This window comes from Pinus tabuliformis, chromosome J (genome assembly GCF_031772625.1).
Source record: "Pinus tabuliformis cultivar Carrire ecotype Pingquan chromosome J, CPIR1, whole genome shotgun sequence".
In the NCBI taxonomy this organism is placed as follows: Eukaryota; Viridiplantae; Streptophyta; class Pinopsida; order Pinales; family Pinaceae; genus Pinus; species Pinus tabuliformis.
In genome coordinates this window covers 1,550,157,092-1,550,180,417 of record NC_142295.1, presented here as the reverse complement: position 1 = coordinate 1,550,180,417, position 23,326 = coordinate 1,550,157,092, and the positions used below count along the sequence as shown (strand labels likewise).

At 36.7% G+C, this 23,326-nt stretch overlaps 1 protein-coding gene across 1 annotated transcript in view; it reads right to left on the bottom strand.

Moving 5' to 3' along the window:
• LOC149233411 (uncharacterized) overlaps positions 1-23,326 on the bottom strand; it is a 196,239-nt gene that overhangs the window by 79,552 nt on the left and 93,361 nt on the right. The window contains exons 9-10 of the mRNA XM_089379747.1: positions 7,082-7,187; positions 6,911-7,003 (exon numbers count right to left, since the gene is read on the bottom strand). Of these exons, the coding sequence (XP_089235873.1) occupies positions 6,911-7,003; positions 7,082-7,187 (199 nt within the window). The remainder of the gene's footprint in view (positions 1-6,910; positions 7,004-7,081; positions 7,188-23,326) is intronic.

The following is a 23,326-nucleotide window of genomic DNA, read 5'->3' as shown; positions in this document are numbered from 1 at the left end:
ATCCATGTCAAATGCCCAATGAAAAACACACATGAGCACTCGATTGCATAATGAATAAGGTACCTTTTGGGTCGGATTACCCACCTTCCAATGTGTGCTCTTGACAAATGGGCAAGGAAACATACAACTAATGTAGGTGGCATAAATAAGAATGGCACATCACATAGGCTACTAAGTGGTTGTCAAGGGCTACTAGTTTCCAACTGGAAGAGATGACCAGAAGAAATTCTCCTATGGGGTCACCCGCTTTTGGTGGGTAACATCTGGCTCTAACTGCGACATGAGCTCACCGTAGAGTGCATGATCCATGTACTCGAACAGGGAGTTCATGAGAACTCCAGCAATCTCCTAGGACCACAGACCTGTATCCTACACATCACACATCACAATACAACTATTTGGGAGCATGTGCATTGGGCGTACTTTTATCACCCATTTTTTTCATCAAATAATAAACCATACAGAAAATAAATGCTAATCTAAGTGCAAATCTAATCTAGCATAAGAACATGATATGATGATGTTAGCTATGCAAAAGAAACATGCAATGCACCTACACTACCATGCAATGTGAGCATTTAATGCATGAGATAAGTATAGTCATATAACCAATGTAACCAGCATATCATTAGGTCAATATAAAAACACTTTCCTTTATAAACCATCATGAGGCAGGGCACCCAAATATAACATTTTCCGTTACAAGATTTGCTTGATGAATAGTAAGGGTGGGAGGCAAGTGCCAGAAACATATGAGAACCATGTATCAAGGATCATGGATGAGGAAAGGAAAGAGGAATCCAACTTGCACCACCTTTCTTGCAACGAGAGAATGGAGAATTCAACGAACAAGCTCATAAACTTTCAATGAAGAGCAAACTCAGGCATATCATCATGACATCCAGATATAGATGCCTCATACATATCCACAATCACATCATCCCAATTATCGAGGAAAGAACAAGGTGTGCTACAATCATTAAATCTCGGGAAGAACCCAACCCCCTTTTAGGGAATTGGGTTGGCTCCTTAAATTCATGACTCCCAAGAGATTTATTAAGAGGGGCATCAAGCTCCTCTTGGCTACTAACAACATCATGATTATTTGATTGAGGATCATCATCATGTAACATATAAAATGGGCCTTTCCAATCAGCCATTTCTTGTCATGCAGATTTTCTTAAGATTCAAATATGGAGTTGCTATGTTGAACTTGAAAGATGTTTGCTTCACGCTACAAACATTGACTTTTGAGGCTTAAGGAAGAACTAGGGCTTCGTTCTCCCAAGGGAGTCACCAAATAATGATGCATATTGTCATATAGGGATAAGACACACACTTTGTATCCCCGACAACAACACCAAAAATGTTACCACAAAATCTAGCAGGCCTTGGAGAGGGAAACCCTACAAGACAAAAGTTAGAAAAAGTGCTAAAAATGGGGTAGAGGCCCAATGTCACCTCAGCTAAAACCCCCTACTCTTTACATATTTTCACCAATGGGAGGGGTCCCAATAAGAAAGGAAGAGATGAATTCTAAGATAGATAGGTTGTAGATATAACATGATCTCACTACGGCTCATGCAAGATAGAGACAAAATATAATTTCAAAAGCTTCTTTAATGAATCCTCAATTTGCTCTCAATGAAAATACCTAGAAAAGGGAGGTGCAAGACCTAGGGTTTGATATATTTGACAATAATAGAAGTTCCAAAGGTCAATACCAAAGAGAAAAGGTTTCTTGCAGTGGATTCCAACAATTACAAGCCTCATGAAACCTTCAAGAAAGTCCTCAAGTTGAGGGAGAAGAAACTAGGGTTTGCCTCTTAGGGCAACACATAGGGCAAGAGATTTTATGGGTGAAATTTGAGTGGATGGCTCCCAAAATGAGGCTCCTTCTAACATATCTTCATACCTAACACTAGTTGCCATGGTAAATCAATCCTTTGGCTTTGATACCAAGTTAATTTTTCTTAAACCCAATGAAACGATTTAATCTGCTAATAAATTTTGATATGCAACATTTAGTTAAACAGCAAAATCAAATCTAAATTCATCCACAAGAAATATTGTTGAGCATCTAACAAATCTACACAGTGAAAATGACAATCAAGCACATTGAATTTTGACATAGCATTTTACACTAGAAACCCAACTTCGGAAATTCAACATTCATTTTTGTTTCTATTTGAACTTGCAGAGGAATATCAAAAATTTATTACAACTACAAAACTTGTCTCAGTGCCTTGGAAAGTGAGCCAAACAGATCTATCTAGATTTGCATGCCAAGCAGTAAGCAGTTGCCTTGATTTATCTACCAATAGTGCCTAGTTCTGTGTGACAATAATGCCTCAATTTGCATGCCAATAGTGCCTCGATCTTCGTGTTATTCTACACTCCTCGATTGTTGTGCACAGATCCTTGTGCAGCGCTCTCACACATGTGGCCTATCTCCATTTGCGTGCCTCACTACCTCAATTTGTGCATTGTATTTTCCTCTCCTTTTCCTCAATCTTTGCTCCTAAGCATGTGTGTCAACTTCCTTGAAGTGTGTGTTGCCTTTGAAATTCATGCCAAGATCTCAAGCAATTACTTCTATAATTTTCCTTTGCCTTATGATTCACAAAGTCAACTTTGTGATTAGCAAAATCATTCTTGTAATTCATGATCTCAAGATCTTTAACATTAATTAATTGATGCGCTTAGGAAAAATAAAGTCACTTTGCTAGGAAATTTTGTCAGACATCTTTAGCATGCTCGAAACTAAGCCTATGCAAAATCTCTTGTCCAAGCTACCAAAATCTAACACGATTTTTAGCGCATAACTAAAAGATTTGAAATATAGTGTGGCGGTTCTATCCACACAATGGATTTGATTATGGAGTTATGTTGGAAGTACTTCAATTGTGCATCACATTTTTTTCAACTTGAAGGAGACATTCTTCATGGATCAGTGTTGGGGTGATCACTTAGTCATGTCCCTGTTGGCATTATGTCACAAATTTGGCACTATGACACAGGTGTTGTCCTTGATGGCAACTCTCTCAGATGACAGATCACAATTCAGACTCACAAAATGAAGAAAGAGAGGTATAAGCAGGGTCCCCATTGACCAAGCCGCGTGTACAAGCGGGCTCGCCGACCAAAAGGCGCATATGGCGTAGACACGCACTTTCACGAAAGGAAAGGCGCGTACATGATGGAAAACTTAGTTTTGGTCCGTGGTATTTGGTCCATGGTATTTTGATCCATGGCATTGGTCCAAGGTATCTTGTCCGAAGTGTTGACCCCGGGTATTTGGTCCAAGGTATTGGTTCTAAGTAGTTTTGGTCCATGGTATTGAGTAAGACCTAAGACTATAAAAGGAGGAGAAGATCATTAGGCAAAGGCACTCATGAATTGAATATCTGATGAAGAGCAAGATCTAATATACAGGCTATTGGGTTGTGGTGCATTGCTGGATCTGAACCAAGGATGAACCGGAGCGCTTGATGAAGGATAAGATCTAATGATGGGTCAAGATCTTAAGGCTTGAAGTGAAGTATCTTTATGTGGTTTTGATCATTTATCTGTATAACTGGCGCATGTTGTAGTCTGTAAATATGATAATATGGGTATAATTGAAGTTTGAAATTGTTGTAGAGTTTAAATCATCATTTACAGATCTGTACGCAGGTTCACTTTAGAAAAGACGCGTATACACACTGGTTCGGCATATCAAAACAGCGTATACATCTTAATTTGACTTGCAAATCTGTACGCAGGTTTGCCTTGAGAAAAGTGCGTATACAAGCAGGTTCGACAAAATGAAGTAGCATATATATCACAAAATATATTTTAGCTACTTCTGTTTGTTGTTGCAGTGTTCTGGGTTCTGGCTTGGGTTTTGGTTACTGTATTCTAGTTACAGCATTCTGAAGATCTGTCAAAGTGATTGGTTGATTCAGTTTTGGTTGGTGCAAAAGGAGATTGGTTGATGCAAATGATTGAATGATGCTATTGATGGATCCAGTCTGAAAATTTATGAAACGTGGTCCCTGAAAGAAAATAGAAGGTTGGAGCCTTCTGTAGGCCAGCACCTATGTACAAGTAAATATTTCAGCTAGTACAAGAGCTAGGGGGTTGTAGCTCCCTTCCAAGAGAAGCTAGAGAACAAGAAAAGGTTGTAGCCTTCTGCAAGTAGAACACTGCGTACTGGTATAAGACTGCACCAGTACAAAAATTGTAAAAAGAAGTTTCTAATTTAAAAAAAGATAGAGACGATTGCAACAGGTGGTTTTCACCCACATTAGGTTTCCACCTTATATCTTGTGTTCTTGTGTGTGATTGTCTTTTCTGTTTTTACTGCACCTGGTTACTTTTATATGGTTCTGATCCACTGATTAAAGATCAACATATGAAGAATTAATTGAATCTTAAGTCTGCAGGATATACGCTAGTTTTCTTAATCACAATTGCATATACACGCAAGTTTCATTAACTGAAGTAGCGTATATGAATATGATTATGGAAATGAAAAATTATTGACTTGCTAATACTGATTCACCCCCCCCCCCCCTCTCAGTGTCATTTCCAACAGTTCCAATCACTACCTTCACTCTGTTATTGCATTGTTGGTTCACATCTTAGTTGTTCATGTCCTCTTGAGTGGTGATGTATCTGCCTAGTGTATCCCTAGGGTCATTTTCTTTCCTAGAGGGCCATGTTACCCCTCATTTTAGCAAGGGTACCTATAGCCATTTTTCTTTTTAGCAACACCATTGTAAGTTCAAAGAATGCAAGCCAAAAGCCTTATAGACCACATGATAGTTATGACTATTATGATCAGCCATGCCCAGTCCTTTTAGACTCCACTCTTAAGACCTTTTTTCCTAGATAGGATTGGAAGCCTTAGGATCAACCCACTTGGACAGATGGTTTAGGGAGCCATTGGTTTTGTAGGGGTGATTGCACTATGTACAGCTAGTCCAATCCATGTCTTGAGCGCACCTATGTTTTTCCAGAATCCACATGATCATGTGTCATAGAATCTGTATGCATTTCTTTGTACGTGGTACAGTATTCATTTTACAATTCTCAACATGGAAATCTCACAGTTCACAGTGTTTCACATTTCCCAAGATAGTTCACAAATCCTAATGCATAGGGCCCCAAGTCCAAAATATAAAATGTTCAAAATAATGTGTACTTGACATGCCACATACAAATTTTGGCAAAATCAAAAAGAATCAAGCAAATATTCCAACTCAAAAGTGGTCATACTCTCTCCCAACCACATGGGTGATAAAAATGGCCAAAAATAGGTCATTCCTTGACATACATGGACGAGCTACATGTCAAAGTTGAAGCAAACATTCCAAAAAAATCCTCAATGCCAAAAACCATCAATTAAGTAGGGTTTTACCCATGCAAGAAAAAATCAACCTCGTTTCCAACTCTCACATGACAAGATTCAAGTGGACCTTGAGGTAACACCCTAGGGCTAAATTGGGCATGTGATAGCTCATTGGAACCATTGTAGCATGGCCTACTTCCCACAAGAAAAACATTGGACAAATCAAGTAGGGTGTTTTCTCCATAAGGAAATCTTTGGAAGTGGTCAAAATGCATGCAAACTGACAAGTGGGGAAAAGGTGGCAAATGAAAGTCCATACTTGACATGTAGAGACAAGTTTTACGTCAAAAGTTATGCAAATTTTCTTTTAGACAAAACCCATGTGTCAGAGTCCTCAAATTAGAAGGGGTGCTTGAGATCTAGTGAATCACTCATCCATGCAAGGTGATGTCTCATCCTAGCCACACTCTGAAACAAATCTTGTCATTTGAAAGTCAAATATAGCCAATGACAGTCAAGTGAACATTGAAGGTGGTCAAGAAATCAAGGAAAGTAGTCATCAAGTCAAATTGCCCCACTTTACTAGTCGTCGTCTCTCCAAGCCAAGTCGGGCCTCTTGCGGGTTAATCAATTTTTTTATGCATAAAATTGTTTTTATGAAAGCTGCTACTCACAGATCTGTTAATCATCTTGTGATGATCTTCATTCATCCTAAACAGCTTTCTAGCAAAAAAATGATCCCAGGACCAGTACCACATTAGAATAGTGCATTGTAAGATTATACATAAAAAGCAGCATAAAGGCCAGACAGGCTGTATTACCAAATTCTTTATGACCTTGGATGTTAGAAGGGAGGTTCATTGAATGACCCATTTCAATTTTCTGCTTGAATTCCAATTTCAATATTGTTTCCAGTCAGCACTCCGATTAATTGTTCTTCAACATTTCTACATTGTTTATAGTGGAGATGTGAAACACACTCCCTTGTCTTCAATTACACACACACACTACTTTTACAGTACCATTAACCATAATGGTTATGAAGGCATCAATAAAAATTTCATTTCATTTCTTATATTGTGCTACATGTGGAACTTGAATGTGTCATTATCATCTACTGCTTCCACATAATTTCACTTCACGATCTTGGAGCTCAAGGTAAAATGTTGGGCCCAACCATAAATCAAGAATACGTTCAAAATTGCATGATAATAATGGTCTTTCAGATGAGATAAGATAATTTTAATAATGACCACAAAAGTAGGTCAATGGGACTGCTGAATACAAGAGTGCCGATACAATGCTGGCGTCCAAAAGTGGCTCCCATATAAAGCAAGATGCAGTAATGATCTAAGTATGACCTCAACACTAAACCCCTAGGGAAAGATCTTTAACATCAAATCGATATAAACAAATTTGTTTAACCCCTCCAAAATATTGTCTTACCATGTTTATTTACAGATTAAACAAACAAAACACACTCTAAAAGAACAAATAAACAGCTAGTGGTGAACTTTAATGTTAATACCCCTCAGAAAAACAAACATAGTGAAAGATAGAGAGGAGAATGGTTACCTGTCCCACTGATCCAAACCGATACATCACATTTTCCCCATTACCATCTGAAGAAGGCGGAGTCCAGTATGAGTCAAATGCAACTCCACTGACCTGTTGCACCATCTTAAGCATCTCAGCAAATTATAAAACTTAATCAAGAATGAATTTCAAGATTTTCATAACACTTACCCAAGAGTTGTGACCCTCACCCCATGCCACAACGGCACGATCTTCCATGCTCCACACCTGGACGAGATCATCTTCTCCTCCAGTCAAGATATACTTGCTGTCAGGACTGATACACCATCCACAGATACAGCCAGAAATAATGCAAAAATCAATTGCAGCCCTCTCTAACATTATCCCTCTAGCTCTCACTCATTTACATCAAACTAAAGAGAAGCCCAAAGAAAATATTTATTTCAGCCCCCTTTATTTGCTCTATAGTTAAATCATGGACAAGCACATGTTGCAGAGAGCAGACAAAATTGTCACCATCCAAATGACAATTCAATTCCTCACCTGATACAATTTCCATACTTCATACTGTATAATTAGACTTTTCTTTTGTTCCCAATGGACTATTTAGATCTTTCAATAGAAGTAAAATACAGTTTTCCAAATTCTACTTCACTGCACTGAGATTTGCATTTTAAGGCGACTACTACTTATTGTCCAAAGAGATAACCTCCTACAGAGTATTATAATGAATGGGCAAAGGCTACAATGATTCTGTTTTCCTTACGTGTGTGGAGCATATATTTTCATCAAGGTACCTCTTCAGTTCACATTTAACATAAACTGTAATCTTGTTACATATATTTTAAACATTAAAGCTTGGTTCCAGGTCATCCCTCCTGAAAATGCATCCATCATGCAGCTGGAAAACATCAAATGCTTGGCATGGCTTCAGCTTCAGATTGGTGTGCAACTGTAGCCAAACTCAAATAGCAATCCTTGTGTCATAATTAAATGCCACGTGTAAATGACATGTAGAATGATTTTTCCAAGCTGTGACTAACTAAAGCTATACCTACAATACAACATCTCATGTCACCTGGATATATTCGTTGCCTTGATTGTAGCATTACCAGTACAATACGGTTTTTGATGAAGAAACAACCTACAACAGTAACTACATTCTTCTGTCAGAACTAAATTCTTACAGCTCAAATTTGGTTCCATATCCACAACAGTAATTTGCTCACTTACAAATTTACCTTCTTGCTACAGATAAAATTCAAGGCAAAAAAATCAGCTTTCTCAATGTAATTCCAAAATCTTCTAATCCAAACTGATACTAACCTTTGCTATAGAAGCATTGAAATGAGTTGTTAGACTTCCATCAATAGTAGGATCAAAGAGCATGTTAGGAAATAATGGTCATTTTATAAATATGACCTTTAGATGTTAGGTTTAGTATGGTATATTAAATTTTAATACTTAGAGCTTAGTAAGATATTAAATGTGTGTATACTTAGTTTTAATAAAGATGGGGATTTTAAGAAATGAAAGTTCTAAATGTGTCATAAAACACGACAGATAAGACAGGGTAGCTTACACATTTACAGCGGTTCAGTATTACTTTGGATGGGCACTGACTACAATGATTATATTTTCCTGGTGTACGGAAAGCATATATTTTCATAAACAAGGTTTCTCTTCAGTTCATATCTAACATAAACCATAATCATGTAAGATTATTATAGAAATTAAAGCTTGGTTCCAACTCATCCTTCCTAAAAATGATTGTCCTCCAGCCAGAATACATCAGAAGGTTAGCATCGCTTGTTCTTCACATTGGCATGCAACTATAGCCATAATTAAGCATTGATCTTGTTAATTCTTTTTATACCAGATCTGATTTATTTATACCTAAACAATCCTTCTATACCCAGAAATTATTTACTCAATAAAATCTCAAAACTTCTGGAAAAGAAATTCACTAGTACTTTAACTTTCAGAAATAGAATACAACGGAAATAAAATAGAGAAATCAATCACTACAACAGCAAATTTGTGCCCAACACAATCTTCCTTCATATTAAATTTCTTAGGAAAATTTGGGCCTGGACCCACAGAGAATACACCGGAAAAATACAACTGCTGGAACCCTCATTTAATTAACTGTAATGTTCCCAAATTTTGTGCATGCAAAATCACTTGGGAGTTTTGCAATTTTGGAAATAAATAACAAGGGGACTTAAATTTGTCGAAGGAGACTTTATTAACGAAGGAGAAAGGATGATATTTCCTAGGCAAGTTGGATGTCAATTTAACTTTATAAAGTGGAGTATCATGAAGTGACTTTATAAAAGTGAATTTGATAACAAAAAAAAAATAGAAAAGGGAAGGTAAAGATGGAAAGACAAGTGGGGAGGCGAAGATGAAAAAACAATCCTAAACTCATTAAAGAAGCGAATTGAGGAGACTCTGATTCATTTGTGCATTGTGTGAGATTGAAGAGAGAGCTCTTGGAGAGAGTTGGAAGAGGAAGCTGAGGGCTTTGGAGCCCTAGCTGCCAGCCATAGAAGACTTCGGTGTTGCGACGATACCCCCTAGTCTGAGAGTGAAGTCACTCAGATTTCACCGTAGAGCTTCAATTGAGAACGCGATTTGCAAGAAAAACTGAGGTATCCAAGTTCTACCAGTTAATTTTAGTAGCTTAGTTGGTATTTCTATATCGTTTTGGCAGGTAGAAGAACTTCATGAAAGTCTGAGCACACAAGCTCAAATCTGAGCCTTGGAAATCGAGTCCCTTGGCCAAGCAGAGGTCGAGTTTGTTTTTTTAAGGTACTGCTTACTGCGTATTTCTATATCGTTTTGGCAGGTAGAAGAACTTCATGAAAGTCTGCACACACAAGCTCAAATCTGAGCCTTGGAAATCAAGTCCCTTAGCCAAGCAGAGGTCGAGTTTGTTTTTTTAAGGTACTGCTCACTGCGTGGAGAATATCTGAAGATGCTGGTGGTTCAAGCTATCTTTTTGAGAGGTAGCTCTACTATTTAGTCACAGTTAGGAGTATCTTTCACTGTGGTCGAGTTTCCCTTCCTCCTGGGCTGCATGTTACTCAATGTCTTGAGCGTACGGGTTGTAATGGATGAAGCATTGTACAAGGAGGTCGTACTTCATAATCGGGTCATGAAACGAATTCTTAAAAGGCTGTACTCTGCTGCTGTGTATGACCAGGAGTTCTGGAAGCTGTATTGAGGAGGTCAAAGGTCATTTCCATCTGCTGCCAATTGTTGTAGCTTGTTCGGCCACTACAAATTAATGCTGGAGCAGACATGATATTGCAGATTTATTTGAGGGTGTATATGCCAGGTTCCCCTCTCCACTGTGTTTTATTTTGCACAAATTACTAAGTACCTGAAATGAATATGGGTGTATAAAGATTTCTGTGTAATTCCTGAAGTTATATTTCAATGAGAGAGTAGTTACTGACTGCCAGTGTGAACATCAGTGTCATTGATACTGGTTGAGTTCAATATAAATGTAAATCTGATATTCTGAAGCAATTTCATTAGCATCTATTTCAGTTTCCTGTGGTTTTATGTAATAAGAACCTAGGAAGGCATCTACAGCAGTTAGTAGACCAACTGTTTGACGAAAGTATTCACTGAAGTAAACTACAAAAATTCAGAAATTTACAGGGTATATCTGGGAGGTTTCCAAGGTGGGATTTATATCAGCAATCTGTGTTATTTCTGAGCATAAGGTGTCATTCTAGTTGCTGGTTACAATCTGATTATACCTTCTTATCCCAATATGCTGATGTATAAACTGAACAAGCAAGAATTACACCTACAGTGGCATGCCATTGAAGTGTTTGACAAAATAACACAAAATACATACTCAGAAAATTCAGTGACATTTTGGGATATTTCCTAGTTGGGAATTTTACAGTTAACTAACTACTATTTAGTTAACTATTCTTTATTATTATTATATATTTATATTTATATTATTTTTATATAAATTATATTCATAACAGTGTCCTCCTCTTCAGAAATCTTTGTCCTCAAAGCTTATTGCTGACAAGGCAGGTCATCTGTTTTTATTTGCATCTTTCGGAAATCTTCGAGTTGTCATCTTCGTTGATACAAGATGATAAGATCCTCCAAGTGATAAACAAAATTGTCGAATTGAGAAGGGATCTAACCACCCTAAATCAATCTTTTGTGAAATGTTGTGGTTGTTGGATACTTCATGCAAATTTTTATCACAAGACTGAATTGTACTAACATTAGTGGTCTTCGGAACATAAGTTCGTTGTTTTTGTTCTGAGTGATACAAATATGCAAACCAATTGAGTTGTTTCCTCTTGTGATTTGGATGTTGATAAGGAGTTCTTGAAGTTTGATTCTCCCTTATCATGCATGTGACATCTTTCTGATTTACTTTAGGTACTGTTGTTGTTGAGTTGGTTACAGAATCTACATTTGGATTTTCCATAGTTTGAACTGCAACATCTGAGTGTTTTCCTTCAATTGGTTTGTTATCTTCTTGAGTTGTGATATTGACTGGATCAATATTCGTTCTTTTTTCTTTAACTTGAATTGTTACATCTGAACACTTAAGTTCTTCTAATTTGTTCTGTAATGATTTCTCATCATCTTTAAGTTTCTTAATCTGAGTAAGTAGATTTTGGTTATGATTTTTAAACGTGAAAGTTCTTCAATTTCTGATTTAACCTCATTTTGATGCTCAAGTTTCTCATTTTTTAAATCTTTGATTTGTTCTAATAACTTTTGATTAAGGTTTTTTAAGCACAAATTTTCTTCTTCTTTCTTTGATAGATTCTCATTGAATTTCTTCTTGAGACATTCATTTTCTTTTTCTAATTTTTTCTTTGTAGTTTTGGACTTCTTGACCTTCTCAAATGATTTTTGACTATGATCCCTTAGACGCCAAATTTCTCTATTACTTTGTGTTGATTTTTTGTAAAACTAATCTTTGAGATCTTTATATTTCTTTTATGATGCTTCGTTTTTTGTTTAAGTATTGTGAGTTCTTCTTTTAATCTTTTAATTTGTGTTTGTGTATTACCTTGATATTCTTCCAAAGTAAACAATTTCCAACATGTTGGACAAATTATTTTGTGATTTTTAAAAATCGATGAATACTCAAATTCTGTTCGACAAAAAGGACATCTCGTCCAAAATATAGAATTATGATTCATTCATTTTTCGTCATTGACTCAATTATTTTCTCTTTAATAATTGACTCCATATTGCTTCGATGGAAAATTTCCCTAACTTTGGCTTTTTCTTGCCTTCCTTTAACTTTTCATGAACCTTCTTTAATTGATAATAAGTTCCTTAAAATTTTATAACAGTTTTTTTTTAAGTAACCTTGACTCTTCTTTTTTTCACTCTTCTTTATATATATATATATATATATATAATCCTTTTATTTTTTTTCCTTTTAAATATGTATATATTATAATTTGTTTTTTTCCTTTCTTTCTTATTAAACAACTTCAAATTAATTATAAATCACACCATGGTTTTCCATGGTTTTCTTTTTTTTAATTTTTGCTTTCTACGTAAGTACTTCGACTCCTTTACACACTCTCAACGTCGGTTGGCAGATGTGGCAACGGATAGTTGTTGCGGACAATGAACAGGTATATGGCATTGTTGTGGGCCGTTAGGCAATGGTTAAGCAAGAGAAACGCTAGCAGAAATGAATGGGTCGACTGGTGGCTGCGGGGGTGTGACTGTCAAGGTGTGACGGTCTGGCAGATATATTGAAGTGTGGGGAACACAGGTGTGGCAGCAAGCACAGTTTTGTCGGATGGAGTGAGTTTGCGGAAACGGGCCTACAGGACAGCAGTCACAGGGGTCTGTCAGCAGCGACAAGGTGTGGATTCAGGCAAGGTGGGTTTGTCAATGGTGGTGGGGTTTTCAGATTCAAGGCACAACAGTCTGTCATTTGAGCTTGGTCTGTCAGCGGCGGCGAGGTGCAGATTTGGGCAAGGTGGTTCTGTCAGCGGCGGCGAGGTGCAGATTTGGGCAAGGTGGTTCTGTCAGCGGTGGCGGGGTTTTCAGATTCAAGACACAACAGTCTGTCAGTTGGGCTTGTGCGAGCAGTGGCTACAACACACCTGGTGGTTGTGCAGTTGTCTGGTGTTTGTTTAATTTTTTTATTATTTTAATTATATACGATTTTTTAACTCTTTTTTAATAACTTTTTTTTTGTTTTTTTGTATACATATACACATTTTTTCACATTTTTATTTTTTTTAATTTATTTCCACCTCTTTTTTTAAATCTTTTTTCTTCTTTAAAAGAAATTAATAATTATATCTTTTTTTTTCCTTTCCTATAATATATATATATATATATATATATCTGTGTGTGTGTGTGTTCTTTTTCTTCTATTTTCTTTTTTTTTTAAATGGCCAAAGGCCTAACAGCAGAATGGAGAAACTCCAAAAAAATTGTAGTGAAACGCTTGAATAGCAACAGCAACAAAGTTGACAAAAGTTTGATGGCCAAAGGTTGGATTAAAATAGCTCTGTGCAACGATTGGGGACCAGAGGATCGAACAGCTCTGATACCAATGTAACGAGCAAAGTTAGTTCTTCGCAGTAATCTTCAAAACACTTGGAACAAAAAAACATCCATTGAGGATAAGAAACATATATATTGAATAGTGAATAAAAGAATTGATATGAAATGTCATTGTTATAGATGAGGGCCCGCTTATATACCTGGGTAGGTGCCCTTTTATGAACAATCATGCCGTTAGGGACATGCCTCTTCATTAACTAACTACTACTTAATTAACTATTCTTTATTATTATTTATATATTTATATTTATATTATTTTTATTTTTATATAAATTATATTCGATAACGAAAACATGAGCATATAGAGAAACCAAGAAATAACTCAGAAGTAATGAGTTCTTTGTATTCAGTGTAATTAATAAGAGAGTGAAGACTTTCTTATATAGTTACAATAGCACTGAGTCAATCCACTTTATGAATGTGGGATTGATCAATAAGACATAGCAAAAATATAACATAAATGCCCAAGTCTATTCAATAATTGACCACTATTACATAATTTCATATATTCATAACACACTCTTATGTCAGAACTAAATTCTTACTACTGGTGTTTGTTCCATATCCACAACAGTAACTCACTCCTCTACAAAACCATTTTGCTAGAAATAAATATCAAGGCAACAAAAAATCTTCCAATCAAAACTGATATTATGCTTTGCTACAAAAGCACTGAAATGAGTTAAGAGACATCAATCAATAGAAGCATCAAAGAAGATGTTGGGAAATAATGATCATTTTATAAATAAGACATTTATCAGATGTTAGGAATTAGTATAATATATTAAATGTTAGTACATAGGCTAGTAAGATAATTAAATGTTTGTGCATTTTGTTTTATTAAATACAGAGATTGTAACAATTTAAAGCTCAAATAACTTAATTATGTTATTAAACATAACAGATAAATTCAGGTAACCTGCACTTTTCCAGTGGTTATGCACAATATCATGCATGATGTTTTATGTAATAATTTCTACCTTCAGATAATAATCAATGAGTGGATTTCATATATTTCTCACGCTTCATTTTTGTAATTTGGTATCAGAGAGAAGCCTTGATGGAGTATGACAACCACTGTCTACCAATGGAGAATTCATTCTGTTGCCGATCCTTCTATGAGCTGCCCAGTTGAAAATTGGTTGACAATGCTGCTATGTGAATTTATTGTGGCACTTGAAAACCCAATGATCCACCCAATTAATGTATATAACACGCCTAATTTGAAAAATATGATTTTTTAAATTAAAATTGATCCACAGCAGAAGCCTGGAACTACGAAACTAACACGAAATCTGAAATTAAGGGTACGTACAGGAGTGAACAGTAGCAAAAATCAGTAGTAACAACAATATATTCAACACCAAAAACAGTGCACTCAACAATAACAACCATCCCTAACCCATGCAATAAAGTCATTCAGCTCGCTACAATGTTGAGTCACCTTGTTATCCTATTCTTTTCCATAATAAATTTGATGGTGAAAACCTGTCTCAGGCACCATCAGACCTTGGAATGTTTAAAAACCTGCTGCCAAGCATTCTAACTGTGAAAACCCTTTGGGCGCAGTTAGACAAATCTTGTTTGAAAACCAGCTTAATTTTTGAAGAATTCTTCGGCGCAAATCACATGGAGAAATTTTTGTCGATGCGTTTCGAACCAACCAGTGTGGTTCATCGTCAGGACAAGTTGAATGAGCAGATCTGGCTATGCACTTTAAATAGATAGGGCAGAATATCCACTGACTCAGATTTCTCGATGAGGTAACAGCTAAAAAGACAACAGCTAAATTTGACCTGATAACGGCTAATTTGACCATGATAAGAGGTATTATATTAATTATATTATTTATTTTTTATTTTTATATAAAGGAAATTTCAGTTATTAATATAGAATAACATAAAATAAATTGATTACAAATCAATTAATTTTAAATATATTAATAAACCTAAAAAATTGTTAGAAATGTATACAAGAATAGGTAAAATTAGTAAATCATTAAAAGATAATAATAAATAAATAAATAATTTCGAATATATTAATTAATAAGAATAATATTAATTTAGCCCCGAGGGATAGCTCAAATGGTCGAGTTCCCGTTGCTAAGCACTTTCCCGGTTGGGAGGTCACGGGGTCAAATCTCCTCGACGCCCTCGGGGTTAGGCCTGATATGGCCGACCGGCAGATCCCTTCGGGTGGAACTGCCCCGCTTCTCTACGTGGACGTAGCGGCCACTCAGTGCCCGTGAACCACATTGAAAAAAAAAAGAATAAAATTAATTTTGAACTGTTAAATAAAAATATTAGTCAGTTATAACGGCTAGATTGACCATGATAAGGGGATTTATTTATTATTATATATATATATATATATATATATATATATATATTCGGTTATAGAATAAATTAATATAATAAAATAGGTAAAACATAAAATAAATTAATTTCAAATATAAAAATATATTAATAAAGTAAAATTAATAATAATAATAATAACATAAATAATTAAATTAATAAAATTAATTTTAAAATATTAGTTAGTAATATAAATATTCATCAAAAAAAATTTAGAGAATGGCAGAGAGTATTTGCAAATAAAAATAAAAGTCCTTTTCCAAATTGTTCTTTGAATAAGATTTCCAATTTCCATCACTCTATCAGAAGGTCGCTCCATATCTCAGTCGACATCTCACATGGTGATCCAAGATTTCAAGCTCCACATTGTTCTCTCCCGCGGAAATTTTTCATCATTTTGAACAATTTCAGACTATCATACAAATGCTGCAAAGCTCGTGCGACATTGTTCCAAACAGGCTGCTACAAGAGTTGGTTGTGCTACAGATGTTGTTACAAGTGCTAACATATGTGCTGCTACAGTTGTTGCAACACCTATCAGTCAGTTGTAACACTTCTTAGGTAGGTGCAATTATGCTTCTTTTTCTTTTATTTAATCTAAGTCATTTCATGTTATGGATTTGTATTTAGGCATCTATCCTGCTTCCTCATCTTTTCCCATTTCTTGAGGGTGGACAATCTCTTCAGTTTGTGTGTGTGTGTGTTTTGGGGGGTTACCATCACCTTGACATTCCATAACGTTTCCTCAACATCTCCACTCCAATATCCATGCATGAGAAGAATTCAAAGCTGCAATATAAAGCCTTGTTGCTGCCAAGTGCCACACAAGAAACAACGGTAAGCATAGTAAAAGTCCTTGTTGCTGCCACACAAGAACCAGCAGTAAGAACATTAGAAGGCCCTACTGTTGTCACACAAGAACCAACAGTAAGGGAAAAAGAAGGTATTGTTGTTGCTCCACAAGAACCAACAACAGAAAAAATAAGCAGCTGAAAGGGACATCCAACATTTGCTGATGTCATATCTATCTTGCTTGATCCATCAGCATTTTCTAGTCCACAACATTAAAAGATGGTTTTTCTCCACTAAATCATAGTCCATCTGCAAACTTTGGAGAGGAATACACTACCCCACAAGAGCCTACACAGAAGAAGCTGCTATAGAAGCCGTTCCCATGGTAAAATATAAGTTGTTATCATTTCTTAACAGTAAGGAAGTCTGATAGCAACAATGACTGAAGGAAGCCCAATGAAAGAGACAAACTCAGGAATTATCAGCGAAGATATATATTTTATTAATAATGAATGAATGGATGGTTTACAGAGTGAGAGACCCTGGCTTAAATACAGCCCTAAGTGCCTCTTGGTGAATGGGCATGATCTTTGATCATGTCCTTTGCCTTAATTAAACTAATAGTTACAGAATAATTAATTTTTTATATAACACCCAATAATTGTTACACAAGAACCAGTAATAGGAAGTCCTATTGCTGCTACACAAAAACCAGCAGCAGTGATGAAACATCACCATGTCATAAGACATATTATGATTTGTTGCTGCTACCATTTATATAACACTACTGCTGCTACTCTAGTTTTTATGTACAAAGAATCATTTGTTTATATCTTGAAAGATTGAAATAGCACCAGTATGCTTGCAGAACTTCATAGAAATCAGTTTGAACCTTGTGGAAAATGGCTAAAAGAAGATTGCTAATACTCCTTCAGTGCTCTTGTTGCAACTGCTTCTACAGGTTTGCTGCAACTCCATCAAATTTGTTGCAAGCTCACTATAAATGTTTCAGGATGCTAACGTTGAAGTTTGAAGGATGCTTTTTGACAATTCATTGCAAGCAATTGAGGCAAATGAAAAAGAGAAGTATTCCTACAATTTGGTTGATACAAAGATACTGAGTTGCATGAGGATATGCAACATTTTTGGCGGGGGAGCATGAAGGGTTCCAAAAAATTACATTTTTTTATACTGTAGCCAGGGGATCAAGTGCATCAGCGTGTGAAAGGAATTGGAGCTCCTTTGACCACATTCATTCCAAGAAAAGAAATAGATTGTTATCTGGAAGATTAGAAGATCTTGTTTATGTTCATAGTAACTTGCAACTGGCTTTGAAAAATGTGGCTAAAGAATCATCCAATTCCTCTACTCCGTGGATCGATCATGTTCCTAATGCATCAAGGGATGAAGCTGATTTTTACCTTGATAATGACATTGACAGGGAATTGAGTGATGAATCTGATGTTGAAGCATCTAGCGGATTCATAGCTCCTGCTCTTGATGATATAGAACTTTTTGATATAACAAGAGGGCCACAGGAACATCAAGAATAAAACTTGTGTTCCCGTTTTAGACTTTTAGTTTACTTTTTCCATGAACAATTTTCTAAAACTGCCAAGCTACTTTAAACTTTAAAGTTTATATATCTTGAATACTTTTTTATCCGATTGTTTTTCAATATATAAAATCTGATATGGCCCATGGTTTTGTTGAATTTGATATGTGTGCCAATGTCTATAATGAATTTCTCACCTTGTTTACTATGCATGGAAGTTGGTTCTTTATTGGCACTCGCTTTCATGGTTTATAAAATTATATGTGGAAATGATTTAAATGTTTGAGTAATAATCCTGTGTGTTTGCAATTTACATTATGGACTTTGAAAATTGACTTTAAATTGTTTTTTTTGTATATATATATATATATATATATATATTCAAATTTCTATATGTCAAATTTTATGCCGAACTTTATCGGCAAAATTTTAGGTGTCGAACTTTATTCGAATTTCAAGGTCGTCAAAATCGAACATGAACATGGTGACTTAGCCTACAAGTAACTTTAGTCACTTTGTCTCTAAATTCGTAGAACCTTGCCAAGCTTGTGAATTGTTTATACTCCTCCAAAAGTAATCATTGATACTACAACTATAAAACAAACTGGTGGAAGCAAAGAGTGTAGCCTACATACACAGTGCAAGGTAACTCACAAGTTCCATACAAATCTCGGGCTGACACTTAAATGCATGGTCTTTTGGTTGGTCTCTCTGAAATAATTAAGAAGGTGATTAAGAGTCACATCAATAACTCTATAGCATCTAGCATCCAAAAGAAGGTTGTTGTAAAGCCAACCACCCTAGCTGCATATAACCCCTGATCCTTCAATAGAAACACCCTCTAAAGTTGCATGCATGACCTCCATAGCCCACACAATAAGACACTAGTCACTCCCTTTCATCTGTCACCCCCAAACAAACATAAAAAATACTTTATCTCTCTTGTTTTATTAAGAGTTACTAAGCTCTCTTTTTTCCCATTCAATACTACACGAAGTGAGCTTGGCAAACCACAAGGAAGCTCCCTTTGACTTATAGGTCCATCCTTATGCAGAAGACAATTCTTGAGTAAAAATGACCAACCTCTTAGTTGCACAAGTCTTCACCTAAGTACTTGGGAGTTTAAATTTTTGGGTGGCATATTCTATGGTGACAAGGTAGAGCAACAAACCTCATTCAACTCAAATAATGACAACAATACAATACACAAAGCCAATGATATGAGAGCTATTGCGGATATTCCAGTGGAACAATTCATCACAACAAATCTGATAAAATTACAGAAATCTTTACTATTAATTTTCCCTTAGATTCCAAAGTCTCTAGTTCGTTGATTTTATGCTTAATTAATTCAATTAAAACAACAAGAAATACACACACCATTCACAATGGAATCAAAGAATGTTGAAATCTGGGTAGCTCAAGAGGTACTCCCACAAGCCTTGGATGTTAGGTTTGTGAGGAGAAAACCCACAAAAAGATGATTTTGTGGGAAAAGCACCCAAGTTTGGGGGTTTTGCCCCAAAGGAATGGGCTTGGAACCCAAGGAAACTAAATTTAAAATTCTAATTAACTGATGAGTGGTGATGAGGGGCCTCTTTAAGGATAAAGAGGGCTCCCAAAGACACATAAACAAAAGGTATAAATATAAGACAAAGGAAAGGCTAGAAGACACAAGTGAAAAGGACTTCATTTGTGAGTAAGAGAGTCCAAAGAGGCCGCAGATCTTAGAGAGAAGTTGCAGCACAAGAAAGAAAGGAGAATTTTGTTCTAAGGGGGCCAAGTGGGCATTCTAGCTAGGAATTGGAAGTTGTAACCAGATTGGAAAGGCCGAAGCTATGTTTGGAGGTAGAAATATGTGTAAAGGATATTAGAATATTTCTATTTAGTATTTAATGCTCACTCTTTTAGTTGTTGCTATTTTTATTCTTTTAGCAGTTTCTTAGATGAAACTGTTTGTTTCCATATTCTACATAGAAACCTGATGTTTCTATTATTGTAAATATCTTTGTATTATCATTGAGCTGTTTGCTCATTTCTAATTAATTCATTCAATATTCTTTTATGGTATCAGAGCACAGGGATTTTTTTCGAAATAATTTTTCATAGTTTGAAAAATTCAGTAGTTCATTTCGAAACTGCTCTCAGGGTCTGTAGATTTCTTGATTAGCTATCCTCTTCGTATCCTAATCTCTTGAGTTCCTTCATTCCTTTCTAAGGTCGAGCCCTCTGTAAGCCAGGTAGCCTTCACTGAGTCTTAGCCTCGGCTTTGCTCACTGTGATAAAAGCTTACAGTCGTCAATCTCGATACAGAAAGGGATTCTTCTCCTGCATTGTCATTTTATGAGGAATTAACTTTGTGGCGGAATCGTGAAATTGCCTTGAAATTAAAATCCGGCATTTCGAATCCGGGGGCAGCAGTCTATTTGTCGGCGAGTTGATCAGTTTATTTGTTTGAAGATCTGTTGTCTCATCGTGGCACTTGAAGCCTAGCCACTCTCGAAATTTGCCACCGGAACCCTTCCCTTTTCACTGAGAATATCAGTGTTCGCTGCTCACTACACGGGAATCGCACGCTCGAATCATATCAAAGTTAACGCCCGACGCCCACACAGTCTTCGCTACACGGGAATCGCACGTCCGAATCATATCAAAGTTACAGTAATATTATTCCATTAGCTGTCCCCGTGGTATCAATCTATTGACTGTCTCCTCATTGTATGCTTTTGAATTTGCCCGCGGCTCACTGAATTCGGCATTTGGATACATTTTTTTCGATTATTTGGTGCAATCGAAGTTTGCGAAGATCCCAGCGTAATTCGATACTGAATTCGAGGAATTAGGCAGGGTCTGTACACTGAAGCGGAGTGCGAAGATTTTGACGTCAGATCGAGGGCCTGAATCAGAACCGGAAGCGTAGCGTTTGCGTCCAAAGCCGAAGCGTTTGCGTCCAAAGCCGAAGCTACAGTTAAACCGTTTTTTTCCCCTCACGTATTTTTGGCTCACGTATTCATCAGATCGAGATCTTCCAGTGATTTAAGCCCCGCTTGTATCACGCGACGGGATTTTCCAGATTATAGTGACGGCATTAAAAATATCTGGCATTTTCACGTAAAGGTATTTTCCAGATTCACGTGTTTGCTTAGCAATTGGATTAAAGTTTATTGTGATTTTATTTGAAGCGGTGGGACCAGAATAGCATCACAGTTATTTTTGAAGTGGGATCAAAACAGCATCACAGTTATCATCTGGTTTTGATCTGGTGTTTTGATCAAAACAGCATCACAGTTATCATCAGTGCACGTGATCAAACCAGCATCACAGTTATCTTTAAAGTGGCGTGATCAGATCTGAGTTATTTTTTCTTTTGGTCTAGTGTTTTTGATCTGGTGCACTGATACAGATCTGAGTAATTTTTTGTGTGCAAGCCTATTTCTTTCACAACAGAATTTGTTAAGGTTTGGTACAGTCATCTTGAAAGAAGATTTTTAAGCAGGCAGCTACACTTTTTGTGTGTCAGACTTCTGTATTGACTTTGGGAAAATGGCCACGCTCACCAATCTGATGTTAGAAGGAAATCAACGCTTTAATGGCAGCAACTATAACATTTGGAAACAAAGAATGCTGACCATTTTTTAATACAGGCGTCTTGATCAGCTCATTTTGGGCAAAGAGCCTCGTCCCGATACAGCTGGTACCGATCAAGATAAATTTGATGATCGAAATCGGGAGGCTGTTATGCTTCTCAAGCTCTCTGTCGCTGATGATCAGTTACCACAGATTCCTTCTGGCAAGACCGCTGCCGAAATCTGGCAACAGTTGAAAGAACTGCACGAGACATCTGACAAAAGCAGAGCATTTTTTCTCAAAAATCAGTTGTTCTCCATCATGATGGATGAACATATGTCTTTACAGGAACATCTCAACAAAATTAAAGACATTCGAGATCAGCTCGAAGCCATTGGTCGGACCATGGAGGAAGAAGATATGGTAGTCATTACTCTGAAAAGTCTACCGAAATCTTATGAACACTTCATAGAAACACTCAACATTACAACCACAAATGTTGATCTAAAGTTTCCAGATTTATGTACCAAACTTCTGCAACAGGATCGGTGGAAACAGCAGTTTGGTAGTGGTGCTTCATCAGTGCCCTCGGAAAATGCATTTCCTGCAAAATACCAGTCCTCTCAGTCTTTTCAGCAGAAAGGCTCTCCTCAGCCTTTTGATCCTGCTAGGAAGAAAAGTGTGCAGTGTAATTACTGTCACAGGTTCGGTCACATGAAGAAAGATTGCCGACAGAGGATTGCTTCTGAACAGAAGAAACAGGGAGGGCCAAATCAGACAGTGAATGTTGCAGAACATTCCGAGCAGACAGATTCTGCCTTTTACGCTTTTATGGCTAAAAGGTCTTTAGAACATGTTCCTTCCTCTGCATGGTACATTGATTCTGGTGCATCACGCCACTTCTCTCACAGGCGTGACTGGTTTATTGACTTCTCACCTTTCAGTGATTCAGTGGTATTTGGTGGAGGTGAAAAGTACAATGTAGCTGGCAGGGGCACAGTTCAAATTCAGTCTGGTGGACGCACGCTCATATTTCTAAATGTATACTATGTTCCTGGTATGGAGATTAATTTGCTATCTGTCAGCCAGATTATGAGGAATTCTCCTCAGCTTGATGTTGTGTTCAGTGCACACAAGTGCTCCATCATTGACAGGGAGACCAGTCTAACAGTTGCTGTTGGCCTAGAGGACCATGGTCTATACAGGCTACTTGACACCGGTGACTTTCCAGAAGTGGCTCTAGCAGCACGTGTCTCTCCCATCAGCACTCTATGGCATCAGCGATATGGGCATCTAAATATGCAGTATCTCTCTCAGCTCTCTCGGGAGGGACTTGTGTCAGGATTACCTGATATTCAGACTCAGCAGTTGGGGGTATGCAGCGCCTGTCAAGCGGGAAAGCAACATCAATCTTCATTCAAAAATGGAGAATCTTGGCGCGCATCTAAGGTACTTCAGTTACTTCATGCTGATATTTGTGGTCCTATGAATACAGCTTCTATCACTGCTTGCAAATATTTTTTACTTATTGTAGATGACTTCAGTAGAAAGATGTGGGTGTATTTTTTAAAAAATAAATCTGATGCTCTT